General features: G+C 45.3%; 2 protein-coding genes across 2 annotated transcripts in view; both read left to right on the top strand.

Moving 5' to 3' along the window:
- cog2 (component of oligomeric golgi complex 2) overlaps positions 1–4,899 on the top strand; it is a 31,153-nt gene extending 26,254 nt beyond the window's left edge. Inside the window, exons 16-18 of the mRNA XM_007905477.2 lie at positions 348–487; positions 1,154–1,334; positions 3,656–4,899. Coding sequence (XP_007903668.2) covers positions 348–487; positions 1,154–1,334; positions 3,656–3,757 — 423 coding nt within the window. The 3' untranslated portion in view covers positions 3,758–4,899. The remainder of the gene's footprint in view (positions 1–347; positions 488–1,153; positions 1,335–3,655) is intronic.
- A 4,304-nt stretch (positions 4,900–9,203) lies between these two features.
- hao1 (hydroxyacid oxidase (glycolate oxidase) 1) lies at positions 9,204–26,847 on the top strand. The gene is made up of 8 exons (XM_007905479.2): positions 9,204–9,385; positions 11,354–11,505; positions 19,513–19,768; positions 20,198–20,370; positions 23,065–23,156; positions 24,002–24,160; positions 24,676–24,745; positions 26,659–26,847. The coding sequence occupies exons 1-8, from the start codon at positions 9,249–9,251 to the stop codon at positions 26,727–26,729; spliced, it is 1,110 nt and encodes a 369-aa protein (XP_007903670.2). The 5' UTR covers positions 9,204–9,248; the 3' UTR covers positions 26,730–26,847.
- Positions 26,848–27,244: the final 397 nt, after the last annotated feature.

The raw sequence follows: 27,244 nt of genomic DNA, 5'->3' as shown, positions 1-27,244 counted from the left end.
ACCTCACCCACCCCACTCCCAGGGAAGATGGCACTATATAAATGCAAGTTGTTGTTGTTTATCATTGGAAGCATGTACACAACATTGCTAGAGACCTGATGGATTCACTGACCAGTGACATCACGCCCACAGCAACCCCACACTCCTGCACATACACACAAAAGGATTTTGCATGTAGCATCTTCATATAGTCCTTTTTTTAGCACTTGATGCCTTCTCAGCATGGTCAAGTTTAGTTGCACAGTTAACAAGTGTTGTGAATTAAAACTTCCTGTCTTTATCACTGACTATGAACATCTAAAATACTGTTCCAGTGTAATAGCCCTTGCATTTGTATTGTATTCCAGGAGCTCCCCACCAAAGCTTCTCTGTATGTTGAAAATGCATTGAAACCATTTCACCGTCTTCAAAGTGAGTATGGGAACGTTGTGAAAGACTACAGAATGCAGGAATGGATGACAGGTGCTCTAAAAAATAGCATCGGAAGGTAAATGATCTGTCATGTCGAGTACATTCTAAATTTGCTACTTTATCCATCCAGTTACAAATCCTGTCTGTCTCTAATGCTTAATATTTTGTCTAACCCAGATTAAATCTCATTTATTCTCATGTTATGCCTCATCTGGAGTATTGCTTCCAATTCTGAGCACCACACTTTAGGAAGTATGTCAGGTCCTTGGGAGAGGGTGCAGAGGAAATTTACCAGAATGATAGCAGGGCGCTGAATGATTCAGTTACGTGGAGAGACTAAGATTGTTTTCCTTAGAGCAGAGAAGGCTAAGGGGAGATTTAATAGAGGTGTTCAAAATTATGAGCGGAATTGATAGAGTAGATAGGGAGAATTATTATTATTAAACTGTTTCCTCTGGCAGGTGGGTCGATAACCAGAAGACACAGATTTAAGATAATTGGCAAAACAACCAGAGGGGAGACTAGGAAGGTGTTTTCTTGGAATGCTCTACCTGAAAGGGTGGTGGAAGCAGATTCGATAATAGCTTTCAAAAGGGAATTGGATAGATATTTGAAAACAAAAATTTGCAGGGCTATGGAGTAGCCAAACTGTTTGAGATAATATAGTTCATTGAAGTGTTCTTTTGCCTTGTGGAATAATCTGAAATTTTTTTTTCCACACACACACCCCTTTCCCCCCCAGATATTACGAAACTGTCTCTGATGTTCTCAGTTCAGTTAAAAAGATGGAGGAGAGCCTAAAACGCTTGAAACAAGCCCGGAAAAGTGCAAATATAAGCAGCATTGGAACAAATAGCGGCAACAGTGATGATAGCAAAATAAGACTGCAGCTTGCTTTCGATGTTGAATCCCTAGGGGAACGAGTAAGTGAATGAAGATTCATGTTTGTTGTGAATAAAAGAAAGGCAAATCAGCCCAATAGTATTCTGCATGTGGAGATTGAAAGATACATCTGTACTGCTAGACAATCTGAAATAATAATAGTAATCCTTGCGTTTGATGCAGCTCATTTCACGCAGGAGGGACATCTCAAAGCTCTTCAAAGGGTTCACTCTAAAGTGTATATACAAGTATTTTTGTAGGTAGAAGGCAATTTGCCCTCCACAAGGTCACACGAAAGAAATAATAAACATGCCGCACTTTTGCCCACAAAATACAGTCAATTCACTTGAAGAGCTCTGAGACATCTCAATAACGTGATAAGGCACTATATCAAATGCAAGTATTATTATGAAGTGAATGGCCAATTTTATTTGGGGGCTGATTGGTCAGGACACCGAGAGAAACTCCCCTTTTTGAATAGTGCCATTGGATCTTTAATGTCCATCTGAACAGGCAGATGATACCTTGTTTTAATGTCTTATCCGAAGGACGGCCTCCAACAATGGAGCACTGTATCAGAGTTTCAGCCTGGACTGTGAGTTCAAGTCCTTGAAGCCACAATGTTCTGGCTCAGGGATACGTGTTCCTGACTAAACCTCTACCTCCCCCTCCTCTATCTCCCCACCTCCTCTACTTCCCCCCCCCCTTTGCTTGGCCGGCTCGGACCTTCTGCAGGTCCTCCAAACCCTCCACTCCACCCTCGGGTGCCGGTCTGACATTAAACTCTCACTTTCATGTGCTAATCTATGCATTTCCTGATTCCAGAAATGGATCTGTTTTGGGGTAATTTTAAGAGCTATTTATATGATTTTTCTGCAATATTATACTTGTACCTGGAGATTGACTTTTTAAGCATTTGCTATGAAAAAAGTAGTACATTTTCTCTTGTTTAACTTTAGAGGATGTTTTTGATTCAAATATAATCTTCCCTTACTGTTGTAAATATATTGGATTGCAGCTTTTGATTAGTTGTAAATACAAGAGTGTACATTTTGTTCAGTTATCAGTAAATGCCGGTGCCAGTTATCACCAAACTTTGCGGTGTTTAGTATGAAATTAAATATCAGAAGATTCACAGCGAACATTTGTGCAGTAAACCACAAGGGCCAGACGCTTGCTTTCTGACTACCATTTTATTTTTAATTACTCTGTTTTTGACTTGAAGTTGCAGTTCCTGCGCTCTCTTTCCCCTTCCTGTCTCCCCCTCCATCCACCCCTTTCCGAGAGAGTGTGTGTTTCTTTACAGTATCTCGCCTCGCAAGCGGGTTTGATTCCCGTGTGGTACAAGACCTTAGGCAAGTTTTTTTACTCGACACGTGTCTGTTTACCTATCAGTAAATAGAAACCCAGTTGTCGATTGGCAGATCGCTTTCCGGGGATAATAATCCCTCAATCAAATTGTGGTTGCTCAATCCACGAATGTTTGTGGGACACTGCTGTACCCAATTCACTGCCGCGTTTTACCCATAAAATATACAGTCAGTTCATTTTACAGTACATTCTGTGAAGTGCTTTGAGACGTCTCGACGACGTAATAAGGCGCTATATCAAATGCAAGGATTATCATTATTTTAGTTTGCTGCTCTGGATTTGGTGAAGAGCAACAAAAAACTTCCTCTTCCTGAGGAGAAGAAGATTCCAGCCGGAGATCTTGATACCGATAGCGAATAACATTTTGGGGGCTGAGGAGAGCGTCAATTTTGCTGCTTTTCACCAGATTTAGGACAGAAAACAAGTAATAAATTAAAAAAACATACCATGGGGGCTATAATTTCAAATTTTAAAAAGGTGCCAATTTAAAAGGACAAAATACAAAATGTCTGTCATAAAGCTGGGAGTCATTGCTCTGGGAGAGAGCTTGGCCATCTATGGCCACTCAGAGTACTGTCTAGTCGATGTTCTGTTTCACACTAATAGTAATAATAATAATAATACTTGCATTTGATATAGTGCTTTTCATGTCTCTAGACGTCTTAAAGTGCTTCACAGAATATCCTGTAAAATGAATTAACTGTATAATTATGGGCGAAACGTGGCAGCCAATTGAACACAGCAGTGTCCCACAAACAGTCGTGGATTGAATTGACCAATTTTATTATTTTTTTTCTTGAGGGATTATTATCAGGCGTGTGGAGTAAAGAAACTTGCCCAAGGTTTCGCCCTGCTGGGATGCGAACCCAGGTCACTCGCTTGTGAAGCGAGTGCTCTAACCACTGAGCTACAGGACTCCTCACTAGACACTGCAAGGTGCAGTGATAGTCACCACAGATTTTACCCCTCTGTCTGTCTTTGTATTTTGCAGATCCAAGGTTTGGGACTGAAGACATCCACCTTCGCTCAGTTCTCAGCTCTTCTGGAATTGGTTCAGGCAGCCAAAGCTCTCGCCCAGGCAGATCAACTCTGAGACAGGATGGAGAGAACTTTACATAGGCACCCGTCAGTACGAACAGTTCGCAGTTATTTCTTCAGAGCTGCCTTAGCCCGCTATCAAAATTAAATATTTTTCCATTTCCTTAATTTTCCACTCATTTGTTGTGAAGTGTCACATTGATAACACAACTTGTAAATGGCCCAATGTATAATATTGCTTTCTATCTAGCAAGTAATTATTGATTTGTGCTTTGTTCTGCAGTCCTATATCGACATCAGCCGAGTACAGTTTTATGTTCATATTCTTGCTTGTTTGGTGAGTGTTGCCCACATATCACATAGACAATGTAAAAGTTTTTTTTCTTTCACTTGAACTGATTTTTAAATTCGGAATACTTTTGAGTATAGGGATGGCCGTAACATTAGCTACTGTATATGATGCACCAGCAGATTTCCATTGAAGCAGCACAGTCCAGAATTATACAGTCTTTCAGTACAGCAGAAGGCCATTTGGCCCAGGGCAGGGGGATTTTACAGATAGCTATTACAGGAGTCTGCACAGTGGGCCAAATGTCCTTCTTCTGTACTTCATACTCTATTATTAATTTCCTTTTCAAATATTAATCTAATTCTCTTTTGTAGGCTTCTATGTCAACCATTGTTTTTGATAGTACATTTCATGCCCTGATAACCCTTGATGTTTAAACTTCTAACTTCTCCTTTTGTACTGTTCGTAATGATTTATACCTTCCACTTACTTGCATGTACCAAGCAGTGGAAATAGTTTCAAAGAAGCATAGAATTATACAGTTTTTTCCTATTGATCAAAATTCTTATTACTGAACAGCTCCACTGGGTCTCCTCTTAATTGTCTCTAATCTAATGAAAACAACTTCTGTTTCTCTTTGGTCTATCTTGTCATAAGTAAAATCTCTCAAACAGCTATCACCCTAGAGAACTCCCTCTGTGCTCTCTCAGTGGCCTTGACATCCTTATAATTGTACTAATAATAATCCTTGCAATTGACATAGCACTTTATCATGACTTTGAGACATCTCAAAACGCTTCACAGAATATACTGTAAAGTGAATTGACTGTATATTTTGTGGGCAAAACACTTTATGCTTTCAAATCTAATGTAAAATAAAAATGAGCATTTTTGTCGTGTGGAAACGAGGGTAACATTTGTGGTGTTCCTTATTTAATGCAAACCACCAGATGACAACACACCTTCCAGCTAACTTCTTCCCAGGTGCCAGTGCCTGACATAATATCAGAAGCGGACATTTTTTTTGCTTTGTAAATTTTAGACTCTACATCAGGCTTTGTTTGCTTTGTTAAGTATTTCTTTCCCAGGTGTGATCTGCTGAGGACGGCTGAAAAACACATTTTTCCCCTCAGCCAGAATTTTTATTTTATTATTATCTGACGGGCTGGGCCTAAGGTCGCTGCCTGACATCAACTCTAAAAGTTATTTGACTGAGAAGAGCTTTCTGCCCGGTGTGTCTGTGCCATGAAACAATCACAGTAAGACCTATTTACAGATGACACTGCAGTGTTTTGAAGCTGCAAAGGCAGAATTGAATTGTTCAGACAGTTTATTTTGTAAAAGCCCTGTTGAGCAGCAGCAACAACAACAAAGTACAACAAAATTACATTGTTATAGCGCCTTTCATGTCGGAATTACGTCCCAAGGCACTTAAACTGCAAAGTTAGAGGGATAGAGGTTCAATATAATTGATCAATATGCATAACCAGGTTTCTGATAACTTGGGGAACTAAATTCTGCACCCTCCAATGTCACTGTTTGGATTGGAGTTGACATGAGGTGAATGCTCTAGAATACAGACGCCACTTATCTACAAATAACTTGCCCGACTTCAGATTGAACTCAAAACCGACCCACAGGTATTTATTATTTCACCTGAACATACACAACATATTTCACAACAGGTCATAATTTCAGCCAAGTTTGACATGGAAAAAATGTAAAATACGATAAAATAGAATTATTCAACAAAGCGGGTAGAGCAAATGTCAAATTCGGGTATCTGTCAGAAACGGATGGAATTGTGTCTGTTCAAGAGAAAGGCCCTTCCCAGAAGAGGTTGCAACATCTGAAATAATAGGCACCAGCTGGAAAATGGCTTGTTACTCAATATTGTCCTTTCAATCTGTCAAAGTGGCAGAAAGTTTAGATTTCATCCATTGCAGTCTCATTGGCTCTGCAAATAGTTTCTCTGCAAATTATTGGCAATATCAGGAAATTAAGATAGTTTACACTTACAGAATCCACAACATTTCTGTGTAAAAAAAATCTAAGTTAACAGGGGACTTTGATAAGGTAAATACAAATGCAGTTTCTAGTAGTTGGTAACTAACATGAATCTCACTAGTTCAGTGAGATTGAGAAAGAGCAAGAGATCAGAGCCAGAAGAGAGAAGACATTGGTGGGAGCTGAGGGTATGACTTCCGTCTTATCACTGTTGGGTTGGAGGAGATTTCCGTTCATCCAGGCCTTGACTGGCAAGTGAACAGACCATCAGTGCACCTGGAATCAAGAATAGAAGAGGAAACAGTACAGGTGTCCACAAAGTCCTGTTACCCCCATGTTATTTTTGTGCAGCGCACTGACCAACAACAACAACAAAATTACATTTGTATAGTGACTTTCATGTCGGGAGTACGTCCCAACAACTGAAACAAGGTAGCATAATTATAATTATATTTAGTACAATTATGTAACTTTACATGTCCAGAGGATCTGTGTGAGTGAGTGAGCGCCATCATTTTCATGGCAGATAATGATCCGTTGCCACATCTTCTAACATGGATGGAGTGAGGAGGCAAAATACATCACTGACAGGTTCTTTCAGCTCCTCCATAATTTCATATCATTGGTTTGGAGTAAGGGGTAAGAGGACTTTGCAGGTACCCTGTAGACAAAGCTGAGACCGCCTTTAAATCCTTGAGAGGAATTTACAATAATTTTAAATTTGATACAGCACTTTTCACGAATTTCAAGCACCTTTCATGAATTTGCACCCATCACCATGCTTAAGAGTCTCCAAATGAAACTGACAAATGAAACTGACAATTCCATGCATCCTACCTTCACGTGGATATTCCAGAGATAGATTTTTGGAATGGAATGTGTACTTTCCCTGGAGGAACTCATCCTGTTTACCTAATTCTGGACAGTATTTGGCGCAGGTTGTCAGGAGCCAAGACGTGGGAATCCCAAAGTGTGCATTGGGGTAACTGCTGGTGTCTAACCAGCTAAAACCGCATAGTTTGCCATTGATATTGCTGTCGGGCAAGCTTTCCTGATGTTTGTCCAGCTTAGACCAACCTACCCGTTAGTGCTTTGGCTTGCAGGGTTAACAGGAGTTGAGTGGGATGACTCCGTGCCCCCAGTGACTGGTCTGCCCTTCCAGGTCCTGCTGATGAGCCGGGCTGGGCTGGGCTGTCATCAGCAGTGCCCTGGAATACTGCGGACCCTCCTGGCTCAGGAACCGGACTAGAGACGGTCACAGAGGGCTTAATTCCCACATTCCGTTGCCAAACTTGTCACCTTGGGGCCAGTTCAGCTCCAAGGAGACCCCACTTAGGGAAGCTACAAAGGGATGTAGACAGATTAACTGAGTGGACAGAACTATGGCAGATGGAGTTCAATGTGGTGAAGTGTGACCAAAGAATGACAGATCAGATCAGAGTGTTTTCTGAATAGTGCTCGACTGGGAGCTGTGGAGGAGCAAAGGGATTTAGATGTCCAAGTACTCAAATCACTAAAAGCTAGTGCACAGGTACAGAAATCAAACAAAAAGGTGTTTTTTTATGCATTTATCCTATGTTAAAACATGTTTTGCAGTGTTTGTGAAGAATTGAGAGCACCAACCAGCATGTAAGCGGTTAATAGCTTGATGACTGCACCGGAAAAATCTCAACCAAAAAGCCGAAGTCTTGGTGAAACTGCTGTTATAATAAGTTTAGTTTGTTTTAAAATGCTTTTTATTTAAGGAATGATACTTGAGGTGCCAACATGTCGGACTCAGCCTCAATTGCAACAATTTGGTTGGATAAAAAAGTTATTTTAACCTGGGGGTCACTGATGATACATTGCTTTCCCAGTGGATTGAAAAACACACCTATATCACTGGGCAAATGGTGAGTGGATCTCACTGGACCATACAAAAAGCCAGCGTATTATCACAGAATCATAGAATTATACAGCACAGAAGGAGGCCATTCGGCCCATCATGTCTGTGCCTGCTCTTTGAAAAGAGCTGTCCAATTCAATCCCACTCCCCCAGTTGCTCCCCATAGCCCTGCAAACTTGTCCTTCCTAAATAGTTATCTACCTCTCTCTTAAAAGTTATTATCGAATCAGCTTCTACCCCCCTTTCAGCTAATGCATTCCTGATCCCAACAACTCCCTGTGTGAAAAAAAATTCTCCTCACCTCCCCTCTGTTTCTTTAACAACTATTTTGAGCCAGTGCCCTCGGGTTACTGACCCACCCGCCAGTGGAAATAGTTTCTCCTTGTTCACACAGTCTCCAGCTGAAGCCCAACTAGTGTTTTATAAAGGTTCATTATAACTTCCTGACTTTTGTATTCTATGCCCCTATTTATAAAGCCTAGTATCCCGTAAGCTTTTTTAACAGCTTTATCTACCTGTCCTGCCACAGAATTACAAAGAATTACTTATATGAACGCCCAGGTCTCTCTGTTCCTTCACCCAGTAACAATCACAGTAATAATCACACTGACAATCACAGTAGCAATCACACTGACAATCATACAGGGCTGTCACTCTCCTAGTTCCAGTTCGACTCGACCCACCATCATTTCATCATTTACACAGCGCCCTTCACATGGAGCAGTGTCTTGGAATGCTTTACAGTGATGTAGCTTGATGCCAAGCCAGAGAGAGGGGAAGTAACCGAAGGCACGGTTGAAGAGAACCTGAAAACGGGCAAAGATGAGGTGAGATTGAGGGACTGTGGCAGGGAGTTCCAGAGTTTGGGGACGTAGGGGTTGAAAGGACAGCCACCAATTGTGGAGTGGAGGGGACGAGAGACATGCAGTAGGCCTAAGCAAAGGCAGCTTGTAGGTAGAGGAGTGGGGTGTGAGCAGAAAAATGTTATTATAACCTCACTCTAGTAACTAGGACCTAATCATTCCCCGATTTATGTTCACTTTTCCTTAACGTGTGTGGGGGTGTAGGTGTGTGTGTGTGGGGGTGGTTGTGTGCTACAGTGGGAGGCTCAATAAATAGCCAAAGGTAGACAAAGCTAGGAAAGTGTTTCATACAATTTAACACTCGCTCCCATCTAGAACTTTCTGCCTTCCAAAATAGCCACTGACTCGGTTAACAAAGCATCTCAGTTGGACACACTGAACACACTGGACTTTGCTGACTAGCCTCTGACCTCAGTATCAGCGTGAATGTTAAACATCAACCAAGTCCGAGAGGCAGAGCGCACAGCACAGCTATTGAGTGCTACGGCGGTCAAGGCGAGACATGGCCACCAAACCAGTGTGCCTGAGCGACTATGAGCAGTACGCACAGCAGGTTCTCCCCAAAGCTGTGTTCGATTACTATTGTTCGGGGGCAGATGATCAGCAGACGCTAGCTGACAATGTGGCTGCCTTCTCCAGGTAACCCTTCCTGCCGCGCACTTTCATTTCTCCTGGTGTGCGCGAGAGAGAGAGAGAGAAAGAGAGAGATATGCCACAAAGCGCTTGAATCTACGGTGAAGTGCAGTGACTGTATATTTTGTGGGCAAAACCCGGCAGCCAGTTGCGCATAGCAGTGTCTCACAAACAGCCATGGAGTGAGGGACTGATTGTATTTGGGGATTGTCGGCCAGGACACCTGGAGAGAGAAACTCTCTTCTCTTTTCAAATAGTGCCGCGGGATCTTTAACGTCCACTTGAATAGGCACAGACCAGGCCTTGGTTTAACATCCCATCCATCTAAAGAGGGGACATTTACAGGATATAGTTGGGTGTGGAGGGAGAGGCAGGTGAATGGTACTGAATTGATTACTCTTTAAAGAGCGGCACAGAAATGATAATCGTGATGTCAGTACCACAATACGATTCTGATAAAGTGCCAGAGCTTTGTTCTGAGTGCAAACTCACAACAATAATAATAACTTAATTCAATATAGTGCCTTATCACATCATTGAGATGTCTCAAAATGCTTCATAGAATATATGGTAAAGTGAATTGGCTGTATATTTTGGGGGCAAAACCCGGCAGCCAATTATACACAGTAGTGTCCCATAAACAGTGGTGGATTGAGTGACCATATTATTATTATTTTTATTATTATTATTTTTGTTGAAGGGATTATTACCCCCAGAAAAGCAATTCACCAATTGACTAACAACCGGGTTCCTACTTACTGCTAGGTAAACAGAGGCGTGTAGAGTAAGGGAACTTGCCAACGGTTCACCTTGCCCGTTATCAAACCCAGGTCCTCTCACTTGCGAGGTGAGTGCTTGCAAAAAATTTGGAAGAGTAAATTGTGGCAATCATCTGTTTTTGAAGATTTAATGAACATTGAACAAAGCAATGTGAAAACATCAGATGATTTCACTGCTTTCGAGTCACATCTGGGAGTCCCTGTTTCCCACTCACATTTTCATTCTGTTCCGCTGTTAAACAGCGGATACCGCTGAATCTTACAAAATAAAACAAAAGTGGTAATAATAATAATGCTTGCATTTGATACAGTGCTTTATCACGTCTTCGAGATGTCTCAAAGCGCTACAGAATATACTATAAAGTGTAGTGACTGTATATTTTGTGAGCGAAATGCGGCAGTCATTTGAGTACAGCAGTGTCCCACAAAGAGTCATGGATTGAGTGACCAATTTATTTATTTATTTTTTTGAAGGAGGTATTACCCCAGGAAAAGCAATCTACCAATCGACTAACAACCAGATTCCTACTTACTGCTAGGTAAACAGGCGATTGGAATAAGGAAACATGACTTACGGGAATCCAATCTAACTGCCAGGAATCAAATCAAACCCAGTCTCACACTTATGAGGCGAGTCCTCCAACTACTGAGCTACAGGATGTGATCAAACACTGTGTACCTTCACCTAAGGTACAAACATGATGGGCCGAATGGCCTCCTTCTGTGCTGTATAATTCTATGATAATGTAGGCATCAACCTAGCTCAACCACTCGTTCTCATGCTCACCTCTGGGTCAGGAGGTTGTGGGTTCAAGCCCCACGTCAGAATTTCTGTTTATCCCTCATCAGCCTCTCTCTCCTGTTATCAGTAACAAGCACAGTCAAGAAATCAGATTTAAAAACAAAATTATTTGTTTCTCTCACATGGTATCCTGTAGCTTAATGGTTAGACCACTTGTCTTGCAAGCGAGAGGAACTGGATTTGATTCCTGGGCAGGGTGAAATCTTAGGTAAGTTTCCTTACTCCAACATGCCTATGTTTGGAACCCACAACATTCTGACTCGGAGGCGAAAGTGTTATCACTGAGCCAGGCTGACACACACGCGGTACAGCTGTGTCAAACGGAAGGATTATTATTGTTATGGCGTCTCCCGTGCCTGACGGATGTATCTAATTAATTGTCCTCTTTACCAGGTTGTGCCTCCGCCCACGTGTCCTCAGGGATGTGTCCAACATAGATTTGTCGGTGACCGTCCTGGGCCAGAATATCAGCATGCCGATCTGTGTGTCTGCCACTGCCATGCAGAGGATGGCACATCCTGAAGGAGAAGTTGCAACCGTCAAAGGTGATTTGTCCCTTCATGCCCTGGTACTTTCCTACCTCTCCGGCCCGCTTACCCCCTAACCTACCTGTGCTTGACTGGCTCCGGCCTCCTGCTTGTCCCTCATGCCCGCCGTTCCACCATCGGTAGCCGTGCTTTCAGCACCTACTCCCCCAAACTCTGGAACACTCTTACTCTATCGCTCCACCGTGCCCCTTCCTTCCCAATTCGACCGTGCCTACCGTCACCTCTCCACTCCCCCCGGCTGGGTGTCGTACTCTGCCACTGTTAAGTGCTCTGGGATGCTACCCTGTGCGAAAGGGCACTATATAAATGCAAGTTATTGTTGTCGTCATTGTCTTCAGATCTACTTTCTATGATCTATGCTTAAGTTGTGACAGCACTGTCTTTCTTTCGTGACCATTTGTGTGTCAGCATGGCGCAGTGGTAGTTCTCTCGCTTCAGAGTCAGAAGGTTGTGGGTTCGAGCCCCACGTCAGGACTTGGAATCCCACAGTCTAAGCTGACCCTCCAATGCAGTGGTGGGGCATGTTGCGTTGCGTGTTACGTTGTCCCTGGGATGGGATATTAAACCGGTGTCCTGTCCAGCGCCTTGGGATGTCCTCCCGACGTGAAAGGCGTTATACAAACATAATTTGTTGCTGTTGTCTGCCTTTTCAGGTAGACGTTAAAGACCCCATAGCAGTATTCATAAAGAGAAGGAAGTTTCTCTCTACCCTTGTCCTGGCTAAACAATCTCCCAAATAAAATTGGTCACTCACTCCGTGGTTGTTTGTGGGGCACTGCTGTGTGCAATTGGGCTACCGCATTTGCCGACAAATAAACAGTCACTCCATTTCATAGTAGATTCCTGTGAAGCGCTTTGAGATATCCTACCGATGTGACAAGGCGCTATATCAATTGCAAGGATTATTATTATTATTTGCAGTGCATCATAATACAATTTACATTTATTTTGTGGGAGGATGTCTCAAAGTGGTTCACGCTGGAGACAGAACACACAAGCTGGGAGCTGGGGGGTGGTGGGGGGGAGATGACCAAAAGAGCAATCAGTAGGTCAATAAGGTACATTTTGAGATGGGGCTTGAAAGAGTAGGAAAGCTTGCCAGACAGTGCTCTCAATGAAAATGTAATTCCAGGTGGCAGACCTGGAATTCTCAGTCTGGTTTGGAGATTCTTAACACAGGGGTAGGGAATCATCCCACTTAGCTCCTAGCACAGCTCAGCCTGGCTCATTGGCAGGACCTGGACAGGCAGAGCAGTCACCTGGGATAGGGAGTCATCCACTCAGCTCCTGTTAACTCTGCAAGCCAAGTCCTAACGGGTAGGGTGGTCCTAGTTGTACAAACAGCGAGCAAGCTTGCCAGATAGCGATGTCGATGGCAAACTATCATTGGTTTTAGCTGGTTAGACTCCAGCAGTTACCCCAACGCACACTCTGGGGTCCCCAAGCCTTGGCTATTGCCAACCTGTGCCTGATCCCCTCTGGAAAGGGTAGAGTGCTTAGGAAAGCAGGATGTGTCCCTCTTGGGAGAGAGTTCACATTCCATTCCAACAATCTATCTCTGGGATTTCAATGTGTAGGTGGGATGCATAGAATTGTCAGTTTGATTTGGAGACTCTTAAGCACGGTGATGGGTTTCCGCACGTGTCAGACACCCGGCTGACCAAACAAACTCTTCACCATCAGGTGGCAGTGCAACACTACTCAGAAATAATTAACTGGAAATGATTGAAACACTGCGCTTTACAATCTGCTGACTGAGAGTTCACACATGCATTGCCAACTCCCTGTATCTGGATTGGAGTGCGCACTCTTTCACCAGAATGATGTGCCTTGCATACCTAAGAACGATTGAGGGGCAGAGTCCCACATAAGGATCCCTCTAGGGTTTTATGCTATACAAATGAAATCTTCTTGTTGTTATTCTGCCCCAACAACCTTGTGTCCCCTCTCTGGAACTCCCTTCCAGACTAAGTATGAACACGGTTGTTGGTCGATTTCTATGAGTAATATTGCCTTAAAAAAATAATAATTTAGTCACTTAATCCACGACACTGCTCTGTGCAATTGGCTGCCGTGTTTCGTCCACAAAACATACAGTCAATTCAACAGCGTGCTACCACTGAGCCACTGTTAATAATAATCCTTGCATTCGATATAGCGCCGTATCACGTTGTCGAGACGTCTCAAAGAATTTCACAGAATATACTGTAAAGTGTATATTTTGTGGACAAAATGAGGCAGCCAATTATGGACAGCTGCGTCTCAGTCGTGGATTGAGTGACCACATTATTATTATTTTTATTATTATTATTTTATTTGAAGAGATTATTACCCCTGGAAAAGCGATTTGCCAATCGACTAACAACCAGGTTCCTAGTTACTGCTAGGTAAATAGAGACGTGTGGAGTAAGGAATCTTCACCCTGTTTCACCCTGCCTGGGAATCAAACCCGGGTCCTCACGCTTGGAGGCGGCGAGTGCTCTAACCACTCAGCTACAGGGCAACATACAATTGTATGTTGAATAGAAAGATTATTATTATAATTATTATTGTTATTATTAGCATAAAGCTCAGGAGCAGTTGCATCAGACAGTTTCAGTCTTGCAGAGTGCAGCAAGTAGTGATGACTCGGAGCTAGGAAAGGAATTTAGGTTGCGTTTCTCACCTATCCATGTTTGAGCCAGTCAGGTCACTTGTTGAGCAGGCTGTCTGGAAACTTGTAAACTGTAAACCAGACACCCGATGTCTGTATTTAAACTGAAACATCCACTGGAATCTTTGTGTCGTGTTTGATGATGGCAATATAGCCTGTGTGAGACGGGACAGGGGCCAATATTTAACCTCTCGACTCTAATTTGTGGTACGATCAGAAAATAAACATTGCTTTGATTCATTGAAGTAACGCAAACCTGCTTGCTTCTGTGTCTCCCCGTGACGTGTTGTTGGTGGAGTAACTCAATGGGTAGAGTCCTCGCCTCGCAAACGAGAGGACCTGGGTTCGATTCCCAAGCAGTGTGAAATGTTAGGCAAGTTTCCTTATTCCACACGACTCTGTTTACCTAGCAGTAAGTAGGAACACGGTTGTTGGTCGATTGGTGGATTGGTTTACCGGGGGTAGTAATACAATTTAAAAAAATAAATAATTTGGTCACTCAATCTATGACTGTTTGTGGGACGCTGCTCTGCGTATTTGGCTGCCATGTTTTGCCCACAAAATATGCAGTCAATTCACTTTACAGTATATTCTGTGAAGCGTTTTGAGATGTCTCGAAGACGTGATAAGGCACTAAATCATATGGAAGGATTGTATTATTATGCTATTGTTGTTGAGTGTAAGAAACTATTATAATAATAATAATCATCATCCTAAAATACAGGACTTCACTCTGTTGCTGTTGTTTAGAATGAGAAAAAAATACAGTGATGTTGTTGTTGATGTTGTTGTTGGGCAACCTGACCAATAGCACAATGAGTGCTCTGCCCATTCTCCCCGCTCTGCACTGCCTCTCGCCCCCGCAGTCTCCATGTCTGTGGGCTGACTGTGGCCCACTTACCGCCTGCCTCAAGAATTGGCTGCTGCCCCCGAGCTGAGCTGTCCTTCCCCCAAAATGCCCCCATCCCTGCAACACTCCTGCTCTGTCCTCCTCTCTTTCCGTCCTCCTCGCCTCCTATCCCCACTTGACCGTCCCACAACCTCCCTCTGCTCCAGCTTGGATTCCTCCATCAGGCTCACTGTGGCATTCGGCTTTGGCTGTCCAACAGCAGCCACACTGACTGCCCCATTCTCCACTATCACACCAGACCAAAACTCCAGGGGCCAACCTCTCATCCCTCATTCCCATCCTCCCTGCCAATCCCTCCATCAGCCCCTCCCATCTCACACATTCCCCTGGCAACTGTCCCCTCTGGACCGGCCGATAAAATGTCTGCTCCCTCTGCAACAAGGCTCTGACCATCATTGACCTCATTGCTGATGAAAATATTGACATTATGGCCCTCACTGAAACTTGGATCACCCAGAGGCCACACCACCCAGCTATACCTCCCACCATACCTTATGTCCCAATTGCCTTGGCAATGATGTGGCTCTCATCTCCAGGACCTCACTTGCTCTATCCCCTTACTCCTCTGGATAGTTCTCCTCATTCAAGCACCTTTCAATCTATCATCCCTCCAATCTTTCCCTCAAAATTCTCCTCAGTTACCTCCCCTCCAAAAACCTCCCCAACTTTCATCTCTGACGTCTCCACCCTCCTAGCTTCCCTCTGCCTATGTTCTGAACACCTTCTCATCCTCAGCGATTTCGACCTTCACTTCACCCCCTCCTGCTCTATCTCCTCGGACTTCTCCTCTCTCCTCTCCTCTCACAACCTCTCCCTCCACCCATGTTCATGGCCACCCACTGGACCTGGTGATTACCTGGGGCCTCAGTGTCTCGGATTCACAATCACAGATAAAGCCATCACCATTTCATCTTCTTTAACTCCTCAATCCCTTTCCCAACTGCCACCAAACCCACCTCCATCTCCTACCGCCCCTGGAAAAAAAATTCCCCGCAATCCCTCTCCGCTTCCCTGGAGTCATCTGAACACCTTCCCCTCTGGCCTACCTCCCACACTGATATATTCTCCTCGCTCGCTCTCCTCCACAACTCCCTCTCCACCACTCTTGATGCCCTTGCTCCCCTCATCTCCCGAACTGCCTCCAACTCACAAACCTTGCCCTGGTACACCAGTCAGCTCCACTCCCTCAAGGGGCAGGTGCGTGCCGCCTGCTGAACACACCTGGCTCAAATCTGATCTAACTGTCCACTGGCAGATCTGGCTGGACCACATCAAAATGTACCATTCCGTCCTCGACTCCACCAAACCATCGATCTACTCCAAGATAATCTTGGATGCGAAGGAAAAACCCAGCCTCCTATTCTTCACCACCAACCGACTCCTCCATCCACTTCCCCACCCCACCCCCATTCTCTCCTCAAACTCTGACTGTGAGGAGATGCTGGATTTCCTGAAATCCAAAATTGAGGGGATCCGTTCAGCTGGCCCCACCCTCCCAACTGCCACTCCCTCCCCTTCTCCCCGCCCCACTCTGACCTTGCCTCTACTCTCTGATACCATCAATCTCTCCTTATCATCTGGCACCATTCCCATCCCCTAAAAACAGCTATTATCACCCCCATCCTCAAAAAACCTTCCCTGGACCCATCTCTGCTTTCAAACTGCCAGTCCATCTCCAACCTCCTTTTTCTTTCCAAGGTCCTTGAAAGAGTTGTTGGTTCCCAGCTTCGCTCCTTCCTCTCATACTACTCCCCTCACGAACCCATCCAATCGGGTTTCTGTGCTGCTCACAGGGTGGAGACTATTCTGGACAAGGTCACAAACAACATCCTGTCCATCTGTAACCAGGGCTCCCTGTGCCTCTTCGTCCTCCTCCACCTCTGCTGTCTTCGATACCTTGGACCATTTCATCCTCCTCCACCGTCTCTCCTCTCACCTCAACCTTCGAGGTTCTATTCTTGAATGGTTTAGGTCTTATCTCTTACACCATCTTCAATTTGTCTCCGCCAACGGTCTCTTCCAGTCCCCATATCCTTGCCATGAACAGCTCTGCCTTACCCCACCTTCGAAACATTGTCCATCTTCGCCATTGCCTCACCCCTCAGGCTGCCGTAACCCTCATACATGCATTCGTCACCAAGGCTCGACTACGGAAACTCCTTCCTTGTCGGCCTCCCCAGCTCTTCCCTCATCCAGAATTCTGCAGCTCATGTACTCTCCAGCACCAGACTCCATAACCCCATCACCCCTACCCTCGCCCGGCTCCACTGGCTCCCCATCCCTCAGAGGATAGAATTCAAAATCCTTGTCCTGACTTTCAAGGCCCTTGATGGCCTTGCTCCCTCCTGCACCTGACCTGCCAACCCCTATCAACTTGTCTGCTCCCTCCAGTCAGCAGGCTCCTGCCTGCTCCATTTCTCCTGCCTGACCCACCATTAGTTGCCAGGCTTTCAGCCTCACCTCCCGCACCCTTTGAACTCCATCCCTTTGCCTTGCTCCTTCCCTTGCTACCTTCAAGGCATGATCAAGACCCTCCTTTTCGACTGTACCTTCAGCTGTCCTTTTACCTCTCTGTCCTCCCTCATCCCAATCCTGCCCCCACACGCTTGGGATCAATGTTTTGGGACATCTTCCCGACATGAAAAGCGCTTTACATGTGCAATTTTGTTGTTATTGTTGAGTGTGAGGAGCTATTGCTGTGTTGTTCAACTGTCCATCAGCGGATCTGGCTGGACCTTATCAAATCTTATCCCTCTCTCATCACCCCTATAACCTGCATGAAACCGATCACCCGCTCCCTCAACTCCATTCATACCCCTCTCCTTACCTCCCAGCTCCTCGTCCTTGCCCCTCTAGTCACAGACATCATAAACCTTTCCCTCTCCATTGACACCATTCCTACATCTTTAAAAACGGCCGTCATCACTCCTATCTTCAAAAAAACCCTCACTGGACCCATCCCTACTCTTAAACTACTGCCTCATCTCCAACCTCCTTTCCTTTCCAAGGTCCTGGAATGAATCGTTGCTTCGCTCCTTCCTCTCCATTCCCTTCACAAACACTCACAGCACAGAAACAGCTTTGGTTAAAAAGTGACAAATTGTATTTTGTACATCTGCGATCAGGGCTCTCTCTGCTGCCTTGATCTCTCTGCTATCTTTGATACCGTTGACGACTCTATTCTCCTCTACCACCTTTCCTCTCCTCTCACCTCAACCTTCATGGTTCTGATTGTGAATGGTTCAGATCCTACTTCTCACACCATCTCCACTTCATCTCCACAAACGGTTCTACTCTAGCCCCCGCACCGTTTCATGTGGTGTTCCTCAGGTCTCTGTCCTTGGTCCCCCTCCTCTTCACTGTCTACATGCTCCCTCTTGGTGGCATCATCCACAAGAGTCAACTTCCACATGTATGCAGATGACACCCAACTGAATCTCTCTGCTTCCACCCTTGTCTCCAGGACCACTGCTATCCTGGCAGAATGTCTATCAGACATCAAGTCCAGGATGAGAGCTAACTTTCTTCAGTTGAACGTAACAAGACCGAGGCTCTCCTTATTGGCTCCCATCAGCGCCTCCATATCTCAGGTGCTGACAGTATCACCACCCAAGGATGCACATTCCACCTTATTAAACCAGTCTGGAACCTTGGCATCTTGTTTGATTCTCAATTATCCTTTCTGCCCTACATCAGTACCATGACCTGCTCTGCTTTCCTCCACCTCCGTAACATCACTCGGCTCCGCCACTGTCTTACCTCTCAGGCCGCCGAAACCCTCATACATGCATTCATAACATCCAGGCTTGATTATGCAAACTCTCTGCTTGTCAGCCTCCCCAACTCCTCCTTCATCATCCAGAACTCTGCAGCCCATGTCCTCTCCCGTCCCAGTCTCCTTAACCCAATCACCCCCATCCGCACCTGACTCCACTGGCTTCCCATCACAAAGAGGATATAGCTCAAGATCCTGGTCCTCACCTTCAAGGCACTCATGGCCTTGACTCCCCCCTACCTCTGCAAGCTCCTAAACCCCTACCATCCTGCCCATTCCTTCCACTCAGCATGCTCCAGCCTGTTTATGTCCCCTACTTTGCCTTTCCCACAGGCTTTCAGCCACTCTGACACCACCCTCTGGAACTCCATCCCGCAGTCCCTCTACTTGGCTCTCCATTGCCTCCTTCAAGACTCATCTCAAGATCCTCTTCTTCGACCATGCCTTTGGTCACCCTCCTACCACCGACCCTCCCCGCTCTCAACCCCTCCTGATCCCAACCACCAACTCGGGTTTGGATCCCTGACTGTCGACATGAAAGGCACTATGGAGATGTAATTTTTTATTGCTGTTTTTGTAGTTGTTGTTTCGTGTGAAGAGCTATTGCTGTGTTGTTGCTGCTGTTGTTGATTGAGGAGCTAACCCTATGTTTGGCCTGTGTTGTAGCCTGCAGTGCTCAGGGCACGGGAATGATGCTGAGCACATGGGCCACATCCACTATCGAGGAGGTAGCGGAGGCTTCGCCAGGTGCCACCCGCTGGTTACAGCTGTACATCTACAGGGATCGGGACGTGACCGAGTCCCTGGTGCGCCGCGCGGAGGAGGCCGGCTATCAGGGCATCTTTCTGACCGTGGACACTCCTTACCTGGGCAAACGTCTTGCTGATATGCGCAACAAATTCAAACTACCATCTCACCTCAGGTAATAATAATAGCGCCTTATCACATGATTGAGATGTCTCAAAGCGCTTCACAGAACATGAAGTGGATTGACTGTGTATTTTGTGGGCAAAACTCGGCAGCCGATTGCACACAGCAGTGTCCCATGAATAGTCGTGGATTCAGTGACCACATTCTTATTATTTTTTATTTGAAGGGATTATTAACCCCAGAAAAACAATCCACCAATCAACTAACAACCAGGTTCCTACTTACTGTTAGGTAAACAGAGGTGTGTGGAGTAAGGAAACTTGCCCAACGTTTCCCTCTGCCTGGGAATCGAACCCAGGTCCTCTCGCTTGCGAGGCGAGTGCTCTAACCACTGAGCTACAGGACTCCATGGCAAACCACTATTATTACGAATGATTAAACTGTTCGCTCTATTCTCTTGGTGTGAATTGTGGGCCTTCAGGATGGCAAACTTTGAGACACCTGAGTTGGCGTTTGCCAAAAGCGACTATGGATCGGCCAGTGGCTTGGCCGGCTACACAGCGGATGCTATTGACCCCTCAATAAAATGGGAAGACATCGACTGGCTGAGAGATCTCACCAAACTGCCCATCGTTCTCAAAGGTATCTTGAGAGGTGAGCCTTACAAATGTTGTTCTTGTTGTTTTGTTGTCATTTCCATATTCATGAACATCATAGCTGAAATTCAGAAAGCTTAGTCTTTGGAAGTGTGACATAGAGGAAGTTTTCTGAGATGCTACACTGTGTGGGATGGGTGGGGGGGGGCGCGGTATATAGGTGCAAGTTGTTATTCTTATTGGGATTGTAGTATGCTTGGAAGGACCAGGCAACAACAACAACTTGCATTTGTATAACGCCCTCAACAACAGGCAGCGTCCCAGAGCGCTTGACAATGGTGGAGCCCGATGCGGAGTCAGGGAGAGGGGAAAGGTGACCATAGGCATGGCCGAAGAGACGCAACTTGAAAATGGGTAAAGAGTGGGAAAGGCGAAGGGATTTGAGGGAAGGAAATATGGATCCCATGTGCTTCCCACTCGGTTGTAGACTAATCCATGCAGAATTAATTGTTATCGACATCTCCATTATTATAACAATGCAGTAGAAGACAGATGAGATGAACCTTGGTCTTTTTTTGTCCAGCAATTCCTATGTTCCTAGGTTTCTGAGTGGAATATCTCAACCACACCTTTGTCCCCTCCACACGCGTCTTCTCCTTTGTCCTCCTCTCCAACCTCCCCAGCAACCAAGCTCCAACAAAGATCACAAGATGGGTTCAGGTAAAGAAAACCCTTCGGCCCATCTGATCTCCTCCCTCCAGAACACCCACCCTACCATCCCCCCATCAAAGCATCCAGCTGCTTTTTAAATGAGTCCCAGTGTCCTGGCCTCAACCCGCCCTTCCTGGCAACCTGTTCCAGTCATTAATTACCCTCTGGGTAAAGAAACACTTCCTGGTGTCTATCCTGAAATTGCCCCTTTACAGCTCTAACCCTGTGTCCTCTTGTTCTACTGTCCCGATGCACCCGAAAGTAATGATCTGGGTTTACTTTTTCAATCACATTTAAAATGTTACGATCTCTCTGAGGTCCCCTCTGAGTTGTCTTCTCTCAACACTGAAGAGTTGTCTAACCATCGCTCACAGCTCATTCCTGTAAACCTGGGGATCAGCCTGGTTGCTTTCCTCTACACTGTCTTTAGTGTCTGACAAGTTTCTTTGCTGCTTGTCTAGCTAGGACCATCCTACCTGGTAGGAGTTTGACTTACAGGGTTAGCAGGAGCTGAGTGGGATGACTTTCTGCCCCCAATGACTGGTCTGTCTTTCCAGGTCCTGCTGATGAGCCAGGGTGGGCTGTGCTGTCATAAGCAGTGCCCTGAAATACTGCGGTTATTGAACAAATTGGGTTCCGCTTACCATAAATCCCAAGCCTTGCCTTTTGCCAAACTGTGCCTAATACTTTCCGGAATTAGGTAAACCGGATGTGTCCCTCCAGGGAGAGAGTGCGCATTCCATTCAGGCAATCTACCTCTGAGATTGCCATGTGTGGGTGAGATGCATGGAATTTTCAGCTTGGTTTGGATACTCTTAAGCACAGTGATGGGTTTCCGCATGTGTCAGACACCCGGCTGAGCATAAATAAGAGCCAGCAGCTGGTGACTTTATTGAAAGCTCTTTTTCATGGAGGCAACCTACTGCCAGTTAAACAGAGACGTGTGGAGTAAAGAAACTTGCCTAACATTTCGCCCCGCCCGGGAATCGAATGCAGGTCCTCTTGCTTGCGAGATGAATGTGCTAACCACTGAGCTACAGGACTCCACGAACGAATAAGATAAAACGCAGAGTCTCTCACAGATTTATTTTTACAGAACAAGATATTGAAGATAAAATGAAGTATTAGATTGATGGTAAAAACATAGGTAGTGAAGGCAAGCTCATAATTCACTCTCTTTTTATTATTCCTTAGCAACTTCTGAAATCAATCCTGTTTGTCTGGCAAAGTGAAGTCATTAAGTTAAATGCCTGTTATTACCGCAATCATATTAACAACTTAAACTCGTACCAAAGTCATTCAACAGAAGGTGCTCTTAATTAAGATAAATTGCGGTGTGGCTGGGCAGAGCCAATACAAGGCACTATTATTTGACACAAGATACAAGAAAGTGAACTTATTAAAACAATGAGACAAACATGTGGCCAATATAGGAGTCAGCTACATGTGTGAGGGGAAAGGGCAGGTAAATGGAACAGAAAGGATTTTGTTCTTAAAGGAACAGCACAAACATGATGGACCGAATGGCCTTCTTCCTTGCTGTAAATTTCAATGGTTCTATGGTTCTGTTTCAGACTGGTACTCTTATCTCTGAGTCAGAAGGTTGTGAGTTCAAGTCCCATGTTTAGACTTGGAATCATATAGTCTAAAATGACACTCCAGTACAGTGCTGTGTGTTGTATTGTCGGGTGTGCCGTGGTTCGGATGAGACATTAAACTAAGGTCCCGTCTGTGCCTGTTCAGGTGAATGTTAAAGATCCTGCAGCGTTATTGGAAAAGAGATGGGAGTTTCTCTCTCCAGGTGTCCTGGCCGACAATTGCCCAAATAGAACTGATCACTCACTCTGTGGCTGTTTGTGGGCCAATGCTGTGCGTGTTTCACCCACAAAATATACAGTCATTACACTTTACAATATATTCTTTAAAGTGCTTTGAGATGTCTCAAAGATGTGATAAGGCTCGATATCTAATGCAAGTATTATTTCCATTAAGCAAACTGTGCAGTCTGTGTTTTATTGAATGTGCATCTCTGTGATTGCAGCTGACGATGCCAGAGCAGCTGTGAAGCACGGAGTTGATGGTATCCTTGTGTCAAACCATGGAGCGAGGCAACTGGACTGTGTGCCGGCAACTGTGAGTTTCCCCCCTCTGTGTCCCATGTGTGACAAAACTCTGTACCCCCATCACCCCAGTCCTTGCCAGGCTCCACTGGCTCCCAATTATTGATCAAATCATTTTCAAGATCCTCTCACTCGTTTTTAAATCCCTATCTCTCTGATATGCTTACTCCCAACTCCACCACCCACTGTCTCCTCTCAGCTAACTTCGGCTTTCCGTTTGTCCCTTGTCCCCTCCGCTCCACCATCAGTGACCATGCCTTCAGCCACTACACCCCAAAACTCTGGAACTTACACCCTTGATCCCTCCAAGTATTTCTTTAGCCAGAAGGTAATTAACACTATACCAATCTGCCCGCTCCCTACACTCAGCGGGCACTGACCTGTTCCATGTGCCCCACCCTGCCTGCCCCACCATTAGCAGTCTGGCCTTCAGTCTTTCTACTCCACACTCTGGAACTCCGTTCCAGAACCCCTCTGCCTCGCCCCCTCCCTTCCCTCCTTCAAGTCCCATCTCAAGATCTTCCTCTTCGACCATACCTTCAGCCACTCTTCCACACTCTTGCCCTCCACCCACGGAGCTCAGGTGCAAACCCTTGACTATCTAGCACTTTGGGACATCCTCCCAACGTGAAAGGCTCTGTATGAATACAATTTGTTGTTGTTGTGATTAACGACTGGAACAGGTTACCAGGAAGGGGAGATTGATGCCAGGACACTGGGACTCATTTAAAAAGCAGCTGGATGCTATGATGGGGCGATGATAGGGTGGGTGTTCTGGAGAGAGGAGATCAGATGGGCCAAAGGGTCTTCTTCACCTGAATCAATCTTGTTGAAGTCTGATGTGCTGCCTTTGCTCAGATCGATGCTCTGGTTGAAATCGCTGAGGCAGTGGGTGGATCGGCTGAGGTGTTCCTGGACGGAGGTGTGAGGAAAGGCACTGATGTTCTGAAGGCTCTCGCTCTGGGTGCAAAGGCTGTGTTTGTTGGAAGGCCAGTCCTGTGGGGGTTAGCCTACCAGGTAAAGAAATGATAATAATAATCCTTGCATTTGATATTGCGTCTTATCACGTCATGGAGATGTCTCAAAGAACTTCACAGGATATGCTGTAAAGTGGAATGACTGTGTATTTCTTGGGCGAAATGTGGCAATGTTTTTGTTTTGAGAGATTATTACCCCTGGGAAAGTGATCCGCCAATTGACTAACAAGCGAGTTCTTACTTACTGCTAGGCAAACAGAGGTGTGTGGAGTAAGGAAACTTCACTAACGTTTCGGCCCACCCGGGAACCGAAACCAGCTCCTTTCGGTTGTGAGGCGAGTGCTCTACTGACTAATCTACAGGATTCCACTAACAATAGTATTATATTAATAATAGTAATCTTTGCATTTGATCCAGCGCCTCGTCACGTCTTCGAGACCCCTCAAGGCACTTCACAAAATAAGTAAAGTGTAGTGACTGTGTATTTTGTGAGTGAACAAAAGGAGGTTTGAGTGAATTCCACTATTGGGTCTTTCTTTCTTACACTACAAATAGGGAGAAGAAGGGGTCAACGATGTCCTGCAGATGCTGAGAGAAGAGTTCAAGTTAGCATCAGCTCTTGCAGGTCAGTGTCTCCCAGTCTCTGCCCCTCTCTCTCCCTCAATCTCTGTCTCTCTCTCTCCCAACCTCTGTCTCTCTCTCTCTCTCCCAATCTCTGTCTCTCATGTCCCAGTCTCTCTCTCTCTCTCCCAGTCTCTGTCCCTCTCTCTCCCAGTCTCTGTCCCTCTCTCTCCCACTCTCTATCTCTTTCCCAGTCTCCAGTTGAATAAATCAATCAAGTAGAATGATGTCTGTTGTGTATGGGTATTTACTGGATGATGTGTCCGTGATTAATGTAGTTTATAACCCACTGTATAAATTGCTTCTTCGTTTAAACAAGCACGTCAGTGTGAAACACAGCGTTATTATTTTTAGGTCAGTTGGTGTCTGACACATGTGGAAACCCATCACCGTGCTTAAGAGTCTCCAAACCAAGCTGAGGTTTCCATGCATCCCACCTACACATGGAAATCCCAGAGATAGATTGTTGCAATGGAATGTGCATTCTCTCCCTGGAGGGATGTATCCTGCTTACCTAATTCCGGAGAGTATTAGGCGCATGATGGCAAGAGCCAAAGCTTGGGGACTGTTTAAGCTAAAACCGCTTAGCTTGCTATTTTTATTGCTGTCCGGCAAGCTTTTCCGCTGCTAGTCCAGCTAGTCCTATCCATTAGGGTTTTGGAAACCAAGGTTAACAGAAGCTGAGTGGGATGACTCCCTGGCCCTAGTCACGGGTCTGGCCAGACCCACCTGGCTCAGGAACTGGACTGGAGACCGTCACAGAGGGCTGGCTTGATTCCGACATTCTGTTGCCAAACATGTCACCTTGGAGCCAGTTCTGGTTAAATGTCTTGCATCAGGATCTTTAAAAAGTCAAGATCCAAAGAAATGTACAGTTTAGAAGGGTATTCGTCACATCATACTGTCTCTCCGATAGAAATCTCCAGGGCCAGTCGCCTCCTCCCACCCTCTACCCGCCCCCCCCCCACCAACACACACACAGCCCTTTCATACTTATCCTATTGTGGCAGGGAAACTTACTACTTAGCTATCTTTAACCCTCCAAGCCCAAACCCTAATGGGTAGGGTGGTCCTAGCTGGACAAGCAGAAGGAAACCTTGCTGCACAGCAATATCAATATCTGGTTAGACTCCAGCAGTTACCCCACATGCTCTGGGATCCCCAAGCCTTGGCTCTTGCCGACCTGCGTCTAATACTTTCCGGAATGAGGTAAACAGGATGTGTCCCTCCAGGGAGAGAGTGCGCATTCCATTCCAACAATCTCTCCCTTGGATTTCCATGTGTAGGTGGGAAGCAGGGAAACCTCAGCTTGGTTTGGAGACTCATAAGCACCGTGATGGGTTTCCACATGTGTCACACACCCGGCTGAGCAAAAGAAAGAACACATTGTACAGTTATCACTGATATCACTGAACAGTGATAAAATCAACTGATGTTAATTAATCATGCTATCCTCAAATAATAATAATCCATGCCTTCGATACAATATCTCATCACGTCAGGAAGATGTCTCAAAGTGTTTCACAGAATACATTGTAAACTGAATTGACTGTATATTTTGTGGGTGAAATGCGACAGCCAATTGCGCACAGCAGTGTCCCACAAATAATCATGGATTGAGTGACCTAATTATTTGTTTTTTTATTTTTTGTTTGGAAGGGTTTATTACCCCCAGAAAAGCGATCTGCTGATCGACTAACAGCCGGGTTCTTACTTACTGCTAAACTGGTAAACAGAGCAGCGTAGAGTGAGGAGCTTCCCCAACATTTGCCCTGCCCGGGAATCAAAACCAGGTCTCTTGCTTGCGAGGCGAGTGCTTTAACCACTAAGCTATAGGACTCTTTTACTCTGAAGTGTCGTGACTGCGTGTTTTGCAGGGTGAAAGTCAATTATGTCAATTGAATCTTTGCGTGGCAGGGTGTCGCAACGTGAGAGAGATTGACAGGTCGGTCGTGCGATCTCGTTCCTGGACAGCCTCCCGCTTCTGAGATCCTTTCCTCAACAGTGAAGAGACACAGAGAACAGTTACTACTTCAAGTGCCCTTCGCATTCACTCTCATATACAATAATAAATAATCATCCCCACATTTGATACAGCGCCTATCACATGGTTGAAACATTTCAAAGTTCTTCACGTGTTTTTGTTGTAAAGTGTTGTCTTGTTTGCTTGTCTTTCCCCCCACCCCACAACCACCCCCATATCCCTTTACAGGGTGTGCACAAAGTCCTGTTACCCCCATCCCCCCTCCCCCCCGCCCAGTTCACTGATTAGCAACTGAAACATGTGGAAGAATGATAAATGGATTTAGAAGTCCATTATTGTATTCAGTACAATTTATTAACTGTATTTAGATGCCCATCAGATGGGTGAGTGAGTGAGGAGCGAGCGAGTGAGTGAGTGAACACCATCATTTTCATAGCAGATAATGATCCGTTGCCATGTTTGGTGTCACATCTTCTGTAACATGGATGGAGTCAGTGAGGAGAGAGTTACTGGGATCAG

The sequence above is a fragment of the Callorhinchus milii genome, unplaced genomic scaffold (assembly GCF_018977255.1).
Source record: "Callorhinchus milii isolate IMCB2004 unplaced genomic scaffold, IMCB_Cmil_1.0 Scaffold3, whole genome shotgun sequence".
In the NCBI taxonomy this organism is placed as follows: domain Eukaryota; kingdom Metazoa; phylum Chordata; class Chondrichthyes; order Chimaeriformes; family Callorhinchidae; genus Callorhinchus; species Callorhinchus milii.
This window is presented reverse-complemented; position numbering and strand designations above follow the sequence as displayed.